This window comes from Macaca mulatta, chromosome 1 (genome assembly GCF_049350105.2).
Source record: "Macaca mulatta isolate MMU2019108-1 chromosome 1, T2T-MMU8v2.0, whole genome shotgun sequence".
NCBI lineage: Eukaryota > Metazoa > Chordata > Mammalia > Primates > Cercopithecidae > Macaca > Macaca mulatta.
The window spans coordinates 114152471-114170476 of NC_133406.1; the positions used below are offsets into that span (position 1 = coordinate 114152471).

The 18006-nt window shown below is 43.5% G+C and overlaps 1 protein-coding gene across 1 annotated transcript; it reads right to left on the reverse strand.

Moving 5' to 3' along the window:
* Nucleotides 1-3607: 3607 nt before the first annotated feature.
* SMCP (sperm mitochondria associated cysteine rich protein) lies at nucleotides 3608-10538 on the reverse strand. The gene is given in 2 exon segments (NM_001139460.1): nucleotides 3608-4250; nucleotides 10411-10538. A coding segment is annotated over 1 exon segment (372 nt). The 5' UTR covers nucleotides 4231-4250; nucleotides 10411-10538; the 3' UTR covers nucleotides 3608-3858.
* Nucleotides 10539-18006: the final 7468 nt, after the last annotated feature.

Here is an 18006-nt window from a genome sequence, read left to right on the forward strand (position 1 = left end):
GCTTGATGGTTGTCTTATCTCAAGAAACTGTACCTTGAGAATTGCTTGAACCTAGGAGGCAGAGGTTGCAGTGAGCCAAGATCATAGCACTGCACTCTAGTCTGGGTGACAGAGCAAGATTCTGTCTTAAAAAATAAAAGGAGCTGTACCAGCCACTCTAGTCAGCAGCTGTCAACATCAAGGCAAGATCCTCCACCATCAAAAAGATTACCACTTGCTGAAGGCTCCGATGATTATCATTTTTTAGCAATAAAGTATTTTTAACTCAGGTATGTACTTTTTTTGACATAATATTATGGCACATTTAATAAGCTGTAGTATAGTGTAAACATAACTTTTATGTGCACGGGGAAATTTAAAAAATGTGTAACTCGCTTTATTGTGGCAGTCTGGAACTGAACCAGCAATATTTTCAAGGTATGCCTGAACAAAAATTAACTTCTAGGAGAAAATATAGGAGAAAATCCTTGTGTCCTAGAGTCAGACAAAGATGTCTTAGGTGTGACACAATAAACACAACCCATAAAAAAGCAACTAACTGGACTTTATCAAAATTAAGAACTTCTGCTATTTGAAAAAAAAATTTTAAGAGAATAAAATGATAGGCCACAGTCCAGAGAAAATATGTTAAATAATTTATTTGACAAGACACTTGTATCAAGAATATACATGTATACGTATATGCACACATACACACATATATATACACATACATACATGTGTACCTACACACATACATACGTGTATATAGATATACACATACATACACACACATACATATGTATACACACATCCCCTTAAAATCCAGTGATAAGAATCCAAATAGCTCCAAATAGTAAAAAAAAAATGGAGGAAATATTTGGACAGATAATTCACCGAAGAAGATATACAAAGGCAGAAGAGCTCAAGGAGAGATGCTCCATGTCATTAGCCATTAAGAAAATGCAAATTAAAGCCACAATGAAGCAACACTGCGTATTTATTAAAATGTCTGGAACTCTAGAAATAGAAAAAGTGAGCATACAAATAATTGGCAGGGCTGTGCAACAACTGGAACTGCCATACACTTCTCATGGGAATGTAAAATGGCAGAACCATTTTGGGAAACAGTAGGGCAGGTTCTTAAGAAGTAAAACATATACCTATTATATAAAACAGTCATTTTCCTCTGAGGTCTTTACTAAAGTGAAATGAAAGCATATGTTCATACAAAGATTTGTGCATGAATGTTCATAGCAGTTTTATTTGTAATAGCCTCAAATTGGAAACAACCCAAATGCCCATCAAAGGATTGATAAACAAAAGTGACATATTCACAATAATGAGGGTATTTGCTACTCAGCAATGAAAAAGAATGAACTGTGGATACATGCAAAAACATGTTTGAATCTCAATCTAATTTAGCTGGGAGAAAGGGGCCAGGTATAAAAGAACGCACAGTGGTTTGGCCTGGGAAGTGGCAGAAGAGGGACTTGACTTGCTGCCAGAGCACCCCGCAGGGGTTGGTCAACCCAGAGAGCTGCCTGGAGACTCAGGAAGAGGACAGAGAGTGGGACTGGGGTGGGGCAAAGAGCGGGGGTGAAGGTTGGAGTCTCCAGGCTGGGCAGGGTCTTCCCACCATTCCCGCAGACCCACAGTCTCGCCTTTCACAGAGGGTTGGGTAATTACCGCTGGCTTCCCCAGACCCCAGAAAGGGAAAGGCAGGTGAGCCAGCTCATCTCTGCTGTCCTTGCACAGGGTGCAGATCCCAAGGCCCAGCTCTGCCAAGATCTTGCCCAGCTGCATTGGGCCTGGGTATGTGGTGAGGCCCAGTGTAGCAGGACTCTCACTGACTTCCACCGATGAGTTGGGGGGCGATGCCAAATTGGAGGCTGGCACCATGGGAGGGTGGAGGTCTCACCTTGGAATCCCAGTAGTCCCTGGAGCATGACAGCCAGAGGAGGCTCCCAGGATGGAGAGCAGGGCACCCATCACCTGGGCTGCGAAGAGTAGCAACCCTCCAACTACTGCAGCAACCACAAATCCCCCAGGACCAGCTAGATGTGACACATGGAAGTCTTCAGGAGCCCAGTGCTGAGAATCTCAAGATTTCTCCCATCTGGCCAGATTCTTGGAATGATCTGACCTTGCAGGTCTCTAGCTACTTCAAGAAACTCCTAAATTGTGCTGCCCCACTTCTGAAAGTTTACATGCAAGGAATGGGGTTTTGTCCTTTGCAGTGTGGGAATACAAAATAATTCAGAGTTGCCACGACCCAGAATAGAAATAGAGTGGCCCATTTTAGATGTTTCATGAAAACCTGTTTTTATTTTGAAATCTGAACCTTAGCATTTACAAAAACTTTGGAGAGATGGCTGCCCGCCCTCCTATAAGGAAAAATAAACTAGTTCCAACATAACCTTTGTAGGACTACGAAATTGTTCCAATTTAAAAAATTTTCTCCCACAAACTAAACAAAGTGCAGGAGTATTTTGTGTGCTACCGGTGCATTGTTACTAGGGAATCTGTATTTTGAAATTCCAAGTAATTGAAGATGACTTTTATAGACCTTAGATGGTGTCAAAATAGAAACTGCTGTTTTGAGCTACTTCATATATGCAGTGTTTAGCAGATAGGGAAGACCTGCTTTGAAAGAATGAATTGTCAGCATAAAAAAAAATACCTACTGTGTGATTCCACTTACATAAAATTCTTGAAAACACTAATTTGAAGGGACAAAAGTAGACCAGTAGTTTTCTGGGGATTGGTGGACAGGGAGAAGCGTGAGAGAGAGAGTACAGAAGTGCACTCAAAAAATTTTAAAAGTGATATGTTAATTACACATCAAAAAGCAGTAAAAATGGAAGTTTACAAGTATGCTTAATGAGCCTGATTTATCTATTTCTACTTGTCTACCTGGACTAGTGGGGGTGTGCTTGGGGACAAATTATTGGAGGATGATAGCTTCTTTAGAGGGAAATAGGGCCTTGTGGCTGAGAGGAGTTTGAGAACTACGCACACTGAATAGCCACTCGGTGTCAGACCCTATGTCAGGCACTTTAAATAAATTATCCCTTTTAATTCTCATAAAAAAAATCTTTGAGGGAAGTACCATTATCTTCATGTTACACATGAGGAAATAGAGCCTCAGAGACACTGAACCACTTGCTTTGGGATTGCTACTCTCTGACCGAAGAGCCAGTGCTGATGCTGGAAGATTTCGCTCTTTGCCGCCAGTCACTGTGCATTGCTGAGTCCTGGGTACTCTACCTCCATCTAAAATCTCTGGATGGGGGGTAGAATCACTCCAAGGGATTTACGTATTTTTGCTTGGTCTGGAGTACAATGTGGTACCCAGGACCCAGGGGAATTAGGGTTCTTGAACTTTGGGGGACCAATAATTTTTTTTTTTTAATAAGGACTGAAGGGGTTCCTGGAATGCAGGACTTTCATTTTAAAAGCAAGATGAGTCAATCAACTAAGCTCCAGCTCAGCAGAGGCTTTGTTCTTCAGGATGCTAGTTCTTGCTCCTTGGACCTCCAGGACATGCCCATAATATTTTCTTGGGCTCTAGGCCAGGCTGGTGAGATGGTTTCACAGGTAAGTAAAGGAACAAAGGGAGGCAATGTTCTTTTTATTGCTCTTTTATTTCTGTGCTGTCTAAATGTCAGGATCACTAGGAAAGATGATTCCAGCTTCTTCATCCTCCCATTTCCAGATGGAGGCCTCCCTAGGGTAGGGAGCTATGATGGGAAATAGAAGCCTCTCGTTGGGTGGAAATGGTAGTCACTGTGAAAACTGCTTCTCTAAACATAGGTCTAGCCTGACTCTCAGTAATACCCCACCCTACAAAGTGAAAGGCAAGGCCCCAGGGACAATCTATTTGTTTGACTTCTGCTCCCATTTGCTTGGACTGGACTTATTTTGTGGGCTATAGGGCTGCTGCTGGGTTTGAGAGCCCTTGTCCTGCGTTTGTGGTGAGTTGGGCTCAGACTCCACATTAAGCGGTGAGCATTCGGGCTTGGTCTCCAAACTACAGCACCTGGCCTTAATGCAGCAAGGGGGTTTTGGCTGGCAGCAGTGATTGTGTTTTGGCGGGCAGCATTGATTGCCTTTTGGCTGGCAGCACTGGTTCTGTTTTGGTGGGCAGCATTGATTGCCTTTTGGCTGGCTGCACTGGTTCTGTTTTGACGGGCAGCATTGATTGTCTTTTGCTGGGCAGCATTGACTGTGTTTTGGCTGGTCACACATCTTCTGGACACTTGGAGGTACTAGAAAAAGAAAAGAATATTCTCATCAGAAGGAAATCTGGGTGCCTGCTTTCATTTCCTCCTTTCTTAATACCCAAATACATCCATCTTCAGGATAATGACTCAGACCGGGGTTGAGAAAGCAGAGCTGGATACCTCAGAGGGGCCAGCCAGCCCTGTAATTCTACCTTTGCATATGCCAGCATGTTTGTTCCTTACTAGGTAGTCATTTGCCAGATAAAGAATCAAAAGACCAGAATATGTAAGCAATGTGCCTAAGGTCTCTTAGCTAATGAGCAAACAGTGTGACCCTCCGTTGCCAGATCCTGGGTCAAGTGTCGGGCCCTTCACAAACATCAGCTAATGTAATGACCGCTACCTGCCTCAAGTAGACATTTTTAGTCCACTTCACATCATACGAGGACCACTGAAGTTCAAAGATCCACCTCAGTTGCTTGTAAGTGGATTCAAGCCAAGCTCTATCCCACTCCAGAGCATGTGCTTGTTCTTGTCTCTAATGTGGCATCCAGGGACCCAGGTGCAATGGAACTCTTGTACTTAGAGTGACCAACTGTTACACCCTTCCCGAACGCATCATCTTGTCCCATGCACAGAGCGCTGTGGTGGTTACAGCAAGATGAAATGAAAAGTACAGTGCTTTTGGCATGGCAGGACCTGAGTTCTAGGGCTGGTTCTGCAACTCCCAAGCCTCAGGGCTTGGGCAGTTCTCTTCATCTCTCTGGGCTTGTATCTCTTCCTCTATAAAGGGGCAGTGGTGGGGATGAGGAAGGGGGAACTGGACCTTATAGGGATCCTCAAACTCAACCATTCAGCAGTTTTGTAATTTCCTCATTCTTCTAGGTATAGAGAAAATCCAAACAACTCTTGCTTTACTTCTATCTATCTACCTTCCTCCACCCAGGAAATCCAAGTTCTCCCAAGAAGGTCCCTGGGCCTTGGCCCCAGTATGCAGCCCCTGGGGAAGCCCCTATGTGGTTTCTGCCTTGTCCCTCCAATGGCACATGATGAGAGGATGAACACCACTGTTGTGGCCCCAGAGCAGAATAGAGGGTCTAGAAGTGGCCAGGAAACAGTAGGCAGTGAGCAGGTTGTTATCTAGCCTCCTCAGGGAAATGTGGAAGCATGGGAAATGAGCCTATACCCCCTCTGGGGACTCAGCTCACAAAGCCACAAACCCATGTGGGTGAGGCACCAGGCCTGTCAGAGCCCTGTCACCGGTGTGGGGGATGGGTGTGGGATTTGGATTGACAATTGCTGAAGTGAAGTTGCAACCACCTTCTGGCCTCTGGCATCCTCGGGATTGTGAGAAAAGCCTCTTGTCCAAACTAATTTTTTTTTCTTTCTTTCTTTTTTCTTTGGAGGGAAGTACCATTACTGGACATGGAGCTTCACTCTTGTCGCCCAGGCTGGAGTGCAAGGGCGAGATCTTGGCTCACTGCAACCTCTGCCTCCCGGGTTCAAGTGATTCTCCTGCCTCAGCCTCTGGAGTACCGGGGATTACAGGCACCGGCCATCATGCCCAGCAAATTTTTGTATTTTTAGTAGAGATGGGATTTGTCCGTGTTAGCCAGGCTGGTCTCAAACTCCTGACTTCAGGTGATCCGACCACCTCAGACTCCCAAAGTGCTGGGATTACAGGCGTGAGCCACTGCACCGGGCCCCAAACTAGTTTTTTAAACTGAACCAGTTACTGCTGTGGGCTTCCACTAAGCACACACTTGCCCATATCTCTGTGAGAATGTGTGTGTGTGTGTGTGTGTGTTTGTGTGTTTGTGTGCACACACGTGAATGCATGTAGGCATGTGTCCATGCATAATCATAAGTACATGGTGAGGAGAACTTGAGGTTTGTGATGATGGCTGTTTAGTTGGATCAAATTGATATTACTTGAACTTTCTCATGAGTCTTAACAGTTAGAGCCAGTGTGAATAGCTCCTAGCAGGGGCCAGCCTCCGTCCTAGCCGTCTCTCTCCTGCTGGACACTCCCTACTTGCCCTCCATCTGATCCGTACCTGCTGTCAAGATACTTCCCCCAAGTCCTGCTCAAACCCTCTCCCTGATGTTTAGAAAGCCACATCTCTTGTCTTGTCCTCTTCTTTTGTGTTCTGTAGATAGAGGGACTCCTGGGAACAGTAGCTACAAATCTCTCCTGACACTAAAGTCTTTCCGGGGGAGGACTGGGCATGGTGGCTCATGCCTGTAATCCTAGCACTTTGGGAGGCCAAGGCGGGTGGATCACCTGAGGTCAGGAGTTCGAGACCAGCCTGGCCAACTTGGTGAAACCCCATCTCTACGAAAAATACAAAAACTAGCTGGGCGTCGTGGCAGGTGCGTGTAATCCCAGCTACGCGGGAGGCTGAGGCAGGAGAATCACTTCAACCCAGGAGGCGGAGGTTACAGTGAGCCGAGATCGTGCCATTGCACTCCAACCTTGGCAACAAAAGTGAAGCTCCATCTCAAAAAATGAAATGAAATGAAATAAAATAAAATAAAATAAATTAAAATAGAAAAATGAATTATTTCTGGGGGTTACCCCATGATAATGATATGGTTTGGGTCTGTGTCCCTGCCCAAATCTCATCTTGAATTGTAATCCCGACATGTGGAGCGAGGGACCTATAATCCCCACATGTTGAGGGAGGGAGGTGATTGAACCACTGTGGCAGTTTCCCCCATGCTGTTCTCATGATAGTGAGTTCTCACAAGATCTGATGGTTTTATAAGTTCTGACATTTCCCCTGCTCTTACTTCTGTCTCCCACCACCAAGTGAAGAAGGTCCTTCCCCTTTGCCTTCTGCCATGATTGTAAGTTTCCTGAGGCCTCCTCAGACATGTGGAACTGTGAGTCGATTAAACTTCTTTCCTTTATAAATGATCCAGTCTTGGGTAGTATCTTTAGAGCAGTGTGGAGAAGGACTAATCCACCCCAGTAGGACAAAAATCTATATCATCCTTTCCTGAAGGTGTGCATGATTCTCCAGTCAGGTGGTTGCTAACGGATGCCTGTCAGATGACCTACTTTGCTATCTGAATCACCCCTGTGACTTATAGAAGACCCAGGGCTGTGGCTGTCCTGAATGATGGGTGACATGCTCTTAGACTCAACCCTTTTTTATCTGGGGATTCACCTAAATCCAGTTCGTAGTGTAAAAACTGGGTCCCATTGAGCCAGGTGTGGTCGACACCTCCACCCACTAGTAACAGTAACTTTCAGACTCACATGTTGGACGCAGCCCCAGCCGGCCTCTCTTCACTTTCACTTTCTGAACCACTGGAGCCTCATCTCAGGGTTTCTCTGTGGGAAGGAGGTCCCTGGCATGTGCGTGAGAAGGCTTGGACATATGCCAGGGCCCTCCTTCTTACAGAGAAAGCCCAAGACTTTCTCTGGCAAGAAGGGGAGCACAGTGCTACCTCCTATAAGGACCCCTATGTTTGAATATTCTGAACTATAGCATTAGGGTGAGAGACAATTGAGAAGGAAGAGTTATCTCTTAAGGCCCTGCCACCTGGTCTAAACCCTTCATGATCCTAAGTCTCTGGCTATACGGTTGCAGCCTGAACTGGGTCAAGGGCAGTTCCCACCTAAAAAAGGAAGAGTGACTTGGATTAGGATGTTGACTTTAATTTAGTCACAATTCTATCCCTGCCACTTATTCTAGGATTCATCCTATCTTTCATGGAAAAGGCTCCTGCTTCCATTTAAGAGAAAGACACTGGAGCAAGACTCCTAAAGGATGGGCGTGGGGACAAGTCACCCCGTTGCTCCTTCTAGGTCAGAGGAAGCTGCAAAGAGGCTGAGGTGGCAGATGCAGGCCCTGCAATGCCTTGACTTGCCTGAGAGGGAACGGGAAGGAGAGAGGTGAGCAATGGAGAGGTACACCAAAAATGGAAATAAGACACAGACAGACCAGCATAAAAACAGGGAAGAGGTGAAAGAGTACAGGGCCATGTTCTCTACCACCTTTGTAGTGTTCATAGCTGTTTGACAGGAAGTGTGTGTGTCCACATGCGCACACAAGCATACACCTGGTTGCCCCTGCAGCTGTACAGGGGTGAGTTTGAGTGTGTGGGTGTATGCAGGGAGCCCAGTATTTGTCCCTGTCTCCTTGTTGTTTGAATCTGCTCCCTTAGGGGTCAGACCTAAGACTAGGTTTTGAGAGGGATGAGGAAGGAGTGAGCCTCTTCTGTTTTTATTTTCTGTTGTTTCTCTCTGTGTTTATTTTTGCCTTTTACTATTTTTTCTCTCTGCCTTTCTATCATTCTCTGGTCTTCATCCTGTCTCTATATTTCTGTCTTTTGTCTCCGGTTTACCTTTCTCTATTCTGAAGGTCAGTGCCCTGAACTGACCAAAGTGCAGAGTCTCATCACCACGTGGAAGTCCAGTTTGTTAGGGTCCATCCTTACAAGTCCAGGCTGAGCTGTTTCTACAGAAGCAATTCTCATTCCGGTGACCAGAGATGCAGAGGCATCAGAGGGCACCTGGAGCCCGGGTCCAGGGGCTTGCCTCACTAGTCCCACCAACATCTCCACTCCAAGCATGTCCCCCATAGTCAGGTCCTGGGAACAGGTCCTGAATATGGAGGTTGTGCCATATCAGAGAAGGAGAGCAGGTTAGAAACCAGTCTTGTTGACTATAGCATAAGGAGGGCAACATCAAGTCCTTCTGCAGCTTCACCCCCATGGATGCAGGTCCTGCCCCTCTGAGCCAATGCTGTCTCCACTGTCTTCCTTCTGCCTAGTGAATATTATCTATTTCCTCCACTTTCAGAACGCTAGCTCCTGTACAATAAATGTGCCTCCTGACCACTCTGCCTCCTGCAAGAGTTTCTTCTTAAGATTCTCTCCTTGGCCAGGCTCAGTGGCTCACACCTGTAGTCCCAGCACTTTGGGAGGCCAAAGCAGGTGAATCTCTTGAGGTCAGGAGTTTGAGATCAGCCTGGCCAACATGGTGAAACTCCATCTCTACTAAAACTACAAAAATTAGCTCGGCATGGTGGCATGCACCTGTAATACTAGCTACTTGGGAGGCTGAGGCAAGAGAATCGCTTGAATCTGGCAGGCGGAGGTTGCAGTGAGTCGAGACTGCACCACTGCACTCCAGCCTGGGAGACAGAATGAGATTCCATCTCAATAAGTAAATAAATAAAAATTAAAATAAATAAATATATAAATATTCTCTCCATGCTCCGTTTCCCCTCCTTCCCAACCAAGCTCTGCATAGCCTGCCTCAGGAAATCTGCCTGATCACATCAAACACCTGTGGCCCAGGGCCAGGGCCATCTTCCTAGCTTTTCTTATTGCTCTATTCAGTGAGGATTAATACAGAGCCCAAACCACCAGGAGGGCCCTGGCAAGGTGCCTTCTGTCTGACGTCTGCCCACCGGCCCAGTCTCATGTCCACCCACTGTTCTCTCAGGCACCAGACTGGCTCAGAGCAGACACCTGCTGAATTTTCTCACCTCTTTCCGGGTTTTTGAATGTGTTCTTCCCCAGCTTGAACCACCCTTCCTGGGTCTCTGTCCCCACATGCTCACTGAATCGTTCAAACCTGAAGTCTCTGCTTACACATCACTCCTCAAGGAAAACTTCCTTAACCCATAGCCTCTGTCTCCCTGATAGGCTTTCTTGGATCCCCTGTACTTCTCATTACATTTTTATAGTGGTTATTATTTCCCTAATTGTCTGACTTCTGTGGTCCGTTAGCTCCATGAGCACAGATATCCTCACTATCCCCACCCCCAGAGGCTCCAGTGACTTCCTATTTTTTTTTTTTTTTTGAGATGGAGTTTCGCTCTGTTGCCCAGGCTGGAGTGTAGTGGCTCGATCTCCACTCACTGTGATGAGCTCTGCCTCCAGGGTTCACACTATTCTCCTGCCTCAGCCTCCTGAGTATCTGGGACTACAGGTGCCTGCCACCATGCCCAACTACTTTTTTTTTGTATTTTTAGGAGAGATGGGGTTTCACCGTGTTGGCCAGGATGCAGTGGCTTCCTCTTAAATGGAAGCAGGAGCCTTTTCCTGAAATATAGGATGAATCCTGGAATCCTCTCATCCAGCACACTGAATGGCATTGCATGGGCCTCAGTAAGTAAATATATAATGAATGAACACATTAAAAAGCCATGCAGAGAGGGCCCAAAAGATAAGGTTTCTGTGTTACCTGGTCTGGCCACACACTTCTCAATTCACAATTTCCATGCTTGACTTCTGATGACTGATTCCAGTAGATATTATTGATCTTCCTCAGCAGCCTAGTGAGTCCATGACTATCAGAAGCCAAAGTCTTCTGAACCAGATTGGTTCCCTCCCCTGCTAATACCAAGATTCTAAGCCTCTATGACATCATAATCCTCTCCCCAGGACTCTATGCCTAGCTCACTCACTAGCGCCCTCTGCCTGCTGGAGAGTCTGACTCTTCTCGGTTTCTTTCCTGAAAGATACAAAGTTCCCTAGCTAACCCATAAGCATGCAATGACCTAAAACACAAATCTGTATTGAGTGTCTCCTATCTACCAGGCTGTGTCCTAAAAAGTGAAGTGTAGCTCAATGGAATGTAGTTTCCATTCTCAAAGAACCAATTCAATATGGAGGCAAGTCAATAGCCAATAATACCATGTAATAATAATGATGGTAGGATAAGCACAGGGGTCAGGTTTGGGGGTCAGATATGCTTCCTGGAGGGAGTGATATTTAAGCTGAGACTTGGAAATTGGAAATAGGAAGGGGGTGTCTGGGAGACATTTTCAGATCCAGAAATGTGAAAGTATAAGCTATTTGGTGGAAAAGCTCAGTGCGGCTGGAGCAGAGTGGGGAGTAAGGAGAAGGGGGAGACTCACCTACCTAGGTAGGTAAGGCTGTGTTGGTGAGGACTCTTTATGCCATAAAGAAAATAGTTTGGACTTTATCCTGAGGACAATGGGAAGCACCGAAAGGTTTTAAACAGGGGAGAAACTGGGATGCCTTAGGGGCAAGGACCCTATTTTATTCACTTTGATATTCCCAGTGTCTGGCTGAGCAATTGGCACATAAAAGATTCCGAAACTGAATCAATTCAATAGTGAATTGACTAACATGGTGAGAAGAGAGAAGCATTTCATTATGTTTGTTCTTTTCCTTTATTCCTCTAGCATGGACATTTAAGGACATTTAAGGACAGTGACTAGGAAATTCTCTTCTCCTGGGAAGCATGCCTGCCATAAACACTTGTAGGACACCAGGCAAGAGCCTAAACAGAGGCTTCTGACCCCTGTGGTTCACCCCTTGTTCTCTTCCTACTCCCTGGCTTCATCCTGTGCCATGAGGGACCTTGGGTGTGCATGAGTGTAAGTATCCTAGCCCATACCATCCATGTTCTTTTCACACACGGATCTCTCAAACTGCCCCCTCTTGGTTATTGAGACCTAGAAGTGAGCACAGTGTTGGTTGTTTGAGTCTTCAGGAGGATGGACACATAAAGATGATCTCAGGGCCATTTGACAGAGATTTATGGGATCCTGGATAGTGGGTATGAGGGAGACAGCAGCTCTGGGCCTATACACTGAAATATCAAATTATCCTATGGCCAGGGTCATGGCTGGAAGAGAACCAGAGAAGGACTCTTTTAAAGTGTGAAGTCCAGGACAGAACTACCTCGGCCAAAGGGTAGCACTCCTGGGAAGTATATGAATTGAATTGTGCTTTTCATTCTATAATATACTATTCAAGTACTTCTCTTTCACTTGCCTTCTTCAGGTCTTCATGCTTATAGTTATTTCCAAAATTTATTCTCAGTAAAATGTCTGCTCTCATTCACATCTCCCCAAGTGTCTAACATTGTAGTTGGGACCAAAGCCTTAATCTATAAGAATTAAGTTATTTCTAGGAAGAGTACAGAGAGGGAGAGAGGGGTAGAGTGAGAGAGACAGAGAGGTGGAAATGGCCAACAAACCTATTAAGAAATGCTTATTCATAACTAAAGGAATGCAAACCAGAAGATCAATGAGACACTGGCTTTTCCATGACAGTCCAGTAACAAACATGAAATTTTGATCACATTAATCATTAATGAATATGTTGAGAAACCAGTATTTTCATATTCCGTTAATGAGATTTCATTTTACAATCATGTAATAGGATAGTATATAGCTAATAAAAGCATAGAGTCCGCTTGTAGATGATGCTATGAAAAATTCTCCCAACCATGTAATCAAAGAAAACAATCCAGTAAACAATGTTAGTGTATCCCTTGTCTTATAAAAAATAATGTATATATAAAGATATATATATCTTATATATATAAGATAAATATATATGTTAGTATATGTTAGTATACATAATATTTTCCTAGAAGAATCACATATACATTTTCCTAGAAGAATCACATACACATTTTCCTAGAAGAATCACATACACATTTTCCTAGAAGGATCACATACACATAAACTATTTGAATTTTAACCATGACGCGTGTTAGTTAATTAAAATTAAGCTAATGAAGGCTATCTAGGAGGTGAGGATAGGTATACTTTCTGCTCACCATTTAAGTTCTAGTTCCAACACACTGTATGGAACATCGTAGGTACTAAATCCACATTTAGTCAATAAACGCATGGAAGAATAATTTAACTAGTACATTAACTTGGAACTCTGTGTGTTCCTGTTCTTCTGCCTGACTACTTCCTGCTGGAGTCCTCGGCTCTCTTTCCTTCTCCACCAACACTTATTTTCTTGGTTGGAGCATTCAGTCTCCTGACCATAAAGGCCATCTATATGTCAGTGATGATGATGTCTACTTTGTTAATAACAGCTCAGACATCTCTCCAGAACTTCAGACTTTCGTATCCAACTGCTTATTTAATATTCTCACATGGATATCTTTACACAGTCCTGTTTTGTTTTCCTCTGGTGGTACTTTTCAAATATAATATAATAGACATATAATATAAAGACCAGTATCTCATAGCACTAAAATAAGCTAATTTTTATTTATTGTAGTTTTATGTATTGTCTTCTCTCATTAGAATGTCATTGCCAAAAAGGCAAATGCTGCTTACTGATATATCTCAGGCTCTCAGACAGAACAGTTCTTAACACATAGTAAATACTCAAAAAATATTAGTTGAATGCATGAATGGTGATTGTTGGTCTTTTTTTTCTAATCAGTTTGTCTGCCAATAACTTCTAACTGTTTGTCCAAATTGGGGAACCCATTTCCTAAGGCTGTTTTCAATGCATCATTCAAACTAGCAGAATGTGTCCTGTGGCAGCCCCACTCCTACCTCCTTAGGTTTTTCTGCCTCTGTTATCAAAAGTGGGGAAGACTATGACCATCTTTCTTTGCTGCATGGGCTATGTTAATTGATGGTGAGAAAAGTCGAGGCCGGTTTGCAGGAATTTGCTGATGTAATGATGTAATTAGCTCCAGTAATGGAGTGAGTCTTTATGGTGCTGTCTTCCTGGGTTCTAGCATTTGAGGCTCTGCTTCCTGTAGGTCTCCTTTAATGTGATTTTTTTTTAACTTTTTTTTTTTTTGAGACAGGGTCTTATCCTGTTGCCTAGGCTGTAGTGTAGTGGTGTGATCTTGCCTCACTGCAGCCTCGACCTCCTGGGCTCAAGTGATCCTTCCACCTCAGTCTCCCAAGTAGCTGGGACTATAGGCGCATGCCACTACACCTGGCTAATTTTTGTATCTTTTGTAGAGACGGGGTTTTGTCACGTTACCCAGGCTGGTCTTGAACTTCTGAGCTCAGGAGATCCTCCTGCCTAGGCCTTCCAAAGTGCTGGGATTACAGGCATGCACCACGGTGCCTGGCCCTTCTCCTTTAATATTATTAATACTGATCATTATTACACATTTACTTGGGCCTAAAATCAGAAGTTACAAAGGATACACAGTGAAATCCCCCACATGCGACTCAGATATTTCAGTTAACAGAGATCAATTTCTGAAATATCCTTTCAGGGATATTTTATGCACAAAAACCCCAAACAAACATGTATATTTTTTCTTCTTTTAACGAAATAAGAGTAACTCCACATCGTTTTGCTCATTGCTTTTTTTACAATAGCATCTGTTGGAGATCATTCCATTTCAGTACATTAAGAGTTTCTCCCTTTGTTTCCCAGTCTGGATAATAACCTATGTATATACAGAAGTTCCCAATTTTGGCCCTTGCAAACAATGCTGCAGTGAACACATTATTTATACATCATTCCTCAGGAGGAGATAGAATATATTTATTTAAGTGCAATTGCTGACTCAGAGGCTACTTTTGTAATTTGATCAGTATTTCCAGTTTCTTCCATATGAGTTTCACTGATTTATTTCACTCCCTACAATGTATAAGACTGCAATTTTCCCCCATAAATTCATCAAAATGATGTATTTTTAAATTAATTGTTCTTGGCCCATCTGGTAGGTTAAAAACGGGATCGCAAAGTAGTTTTGAATTTCTCTTAGTAACTAAGCAGAACTATATTTTATTACATTAATAAACTACAACATCCATTTTCTGGGAACTGCCTGATGTTATAACTTACCTAATACTTAACCGTATTCTTGATGATTTTATTACTGATTTGTAGCACTTATACGATATTGGAGAAATTAAGTTATTTTTGTGCTATGAGAAACTAAATTTCTTCCGCTGTGTTTTTTGACCTTTGACTTTATTATATTTCAACCATATAGAAAATGTTAATTATGTAAACACATTTAAAAATTTTTTATTTTATAGTTCTTGTTTGTTGTATTATAAAACTGATCCCCATTTTGAAAGTGTAGAGGAATACTCCCAGATTTTCTTAAGAGTTAACTTTTAATGTTTTAACCCTTTAAGAACTCTTTCTTTAAATTAATGGCTTCCCAGTTGTAGCAACATTATTTATTGATTAATTGATGATTTTTCACAGATTTGAGGGTGTGCTTATCATATATTAGCTTCTTCTGCATATTTTTTCCCAGCTCTGAACTTGTTATCATGCTCTATTGATCTGTCTGTATATTCATGGTCCAGAACAAACTGTTTAACTATAATAGCTTTAGAATATATTGTAAATCTAGTAGAACTAGCTCCTACACATTAATTTTATTTTTAAGAATTGTCCTGGATATTTTTATATTTATTCATTCATGTGTATTATTTTAATGTGGTTTTGTTGAACTGTAATATACATGCATTGAGAATACAGCCCAATGCATTTCAACCAATGCATTTAAACAAAGTAAAACATCTGTGTGACACCCACCTAAACCAGGAAATAGAATGACAACCCTCTGCACAACTTCTCCACCACAGACCTCTAGGAACTGAATTAGCAAGGGCAAGACTGGCAGAGTTAGAGCTATCTCTGGCAATGAAAGCAGAAAGGCTCTGAAGTTGAGCTTTCTCTTGGTCAGGTTTTAGTGAACAAAGGGGTGCACGCTGTCTCTTTGTCAGACTCAGACCCTCCTTCCATTTATGGTCTGGTTGTCCCTGCATCTGCTTGGCTTTTGCCCACTGAAGTGAATAGGATTCATCTCCGATGCTTCCAGAAGTGCTGCCTTGCTTCCCACATCTGTCGCGGTCCCTTTCCATGGGCCTTAGGCCTGAGGAACACTTGTTTTCCCAGGAGCCGACCCTTCAGGGTAAGGATTTAAAATCAGAGATTGTGTCTCTGCCGAGGCACCTTTGTGTTCAATGTGGGCAATTGCCACATTCTCAATATTGTATGAAGACTGACCTGACTAGCAAACTTTGCTATTTTACAGAACTGTCACTGAATAATCTAAGGAAAAACAAAGATGCTTGCTTTCAGGCAAGTCTCCTGGCTGCTCTCCTTGCCTGCTCTGATTGCTGTCCCTAAGTCATGCATCTATTCTTGAGCCACCCTGGGCCCATCTAGTAAGTTCTTTACCTCTGGGGCCAGTCGCCACCAAGATGAGAACAAGTACAGAGCCATCTCGGGTCCTCAATATTCTGAACAATCTGTAAATAATTTCTGAATTTGCATTAGCTTCTTGTGGTCTGTAAAAAACCTGAAACAGGGTAGCTAGGTGACCAGCAGTATCTCCTGTGTCCCACCAGGTGAACTGGAACGAAAATTAAAGCTGCAGGCTTCAACTAAGCCCTCAACTGTCCTCCTTTGGGATCTGGGAGTAGGTCCTCTCTGTCATGCTTCTGCCTTCAGGAGGTTGAAATATCACTGCCTTTTCCTAACTGCACTCTACATCTTGGATCCCAACTTCAATTAGAAAGAACTGTTATTGGAGGTAACTGTGGTCCTCTCTTTTTTCTCCTCAGGCCTGATCAAGGTGATCAGTATAAGAATACCCAGCAAGGCGATGAGTATAAGAATTTTCAGGTAATTCCTGACTGCACATCGCTGCTGCAAAGTCTGGGTGAAGGCTTGGCTTTGCTGCCTCCTGGTGGAAAATAGAGCCATCCGCAAAAGTCCTGAGCAATGGCTCCTCTTTAGTTGATTTATCTTACATATGAATTCCAAAAGTCTCCATGGTACTGTGTATGTGAGAGTGAGTGTGTGTGTGTGTGTGTGTGTGTGTATGAGAGAGAGACAGAGAGAGAGAGATAATCAGCGTGCCAGTTACCAATTTATTATCTCTCAGCTCCAAACACACCCTTGGATTTGTGCTCTGGGATAAACAATGTAATCTCTTGAATCCTTTCTCCATTAAAGTGAGAACAATGCTAAACTTTCTCCATAGGGGGCGCTGGAGGGACACTGCAGTTGGAAGGGGCAGGTGGGGGCAGTGTGTGGCCGTCCGGTGGTGCCTGCCACAAAGGCGGAGAATGAGATCCCTCTGCCTCCTTGCAACCTTGGCTTGAGAATGACCTTTTCACAGCCTTCTCAGCCTGAAACCAAAGCCCCTCCACGGCCTGAGCTACCCATGGTCAGCTGTATGGAGGTGGGGCAGGGGCAGTCCACACAGAGCTGTGGCCCCCTTTGCAAGTTTCCTTGCTGCCCATGTGCTCTGAAGGTAAGCCTGAACTCCCACTGCATATCCAAGCCACATGGTTCCCGATGTCAGCCTTGCCCTGCATTGGGAAGGTGACCTATTGCTTGCCCCTTTTTGGAGGGTTTAACTCCAGACCCACCCCATCTAGCTAAAGCAGAGCACTTCTCTGCTGACTGGTGGCTGAAGCACACCTTTCCCAATAGGTATGAACCCCTTCTACTTTTGTCCTTCTTTGGGTACCCTCCTTGAGCCTTTTTCTTATATCTTATAGTTTAGTCTTTCTTTTATTACTGTTACTAATTCTTATCTTAAATTCCGTCTGTCTAACTTACTCCATCGTTTTTGTCTCCTGATTGGACTTGCTGCTACAGTGGAATAGCTTAGACTAAAAGTTTAGTTCTTTAATTTACCAGCTCTGCAACTTTGAACACATTTCTTAACTTCAGATTTTTGGTCTATAAAAAGAGGAGGGACACAGTACTTTCCTATGCAGTCGTTGTGAGGATTAAATGAGATAGAACATATTAAGCTCCTTGAAGACCTGGTACAGAGTTGGCGAGCAGTTACATAGGGCCAACTCAGGACAGAGAGAAAGGGAGGAAAGAAAAAGGGTCAAGAAAATGCCAGAGAGAACAAAAAGTAGCAAGAAATGGGAGCATAGACACACGAAACAAAATCCAAGAAATCGGTAGGCAGTAAGATTAGTAGGCAAGAGATCCATCGGTCTTCTAATTTATTGAAAATAAACATTTTATACAGTACAATTTAGGAAAAAATTCAAATATATTACCTTATTTAACCTTCAAAATAGATCAACTTAGT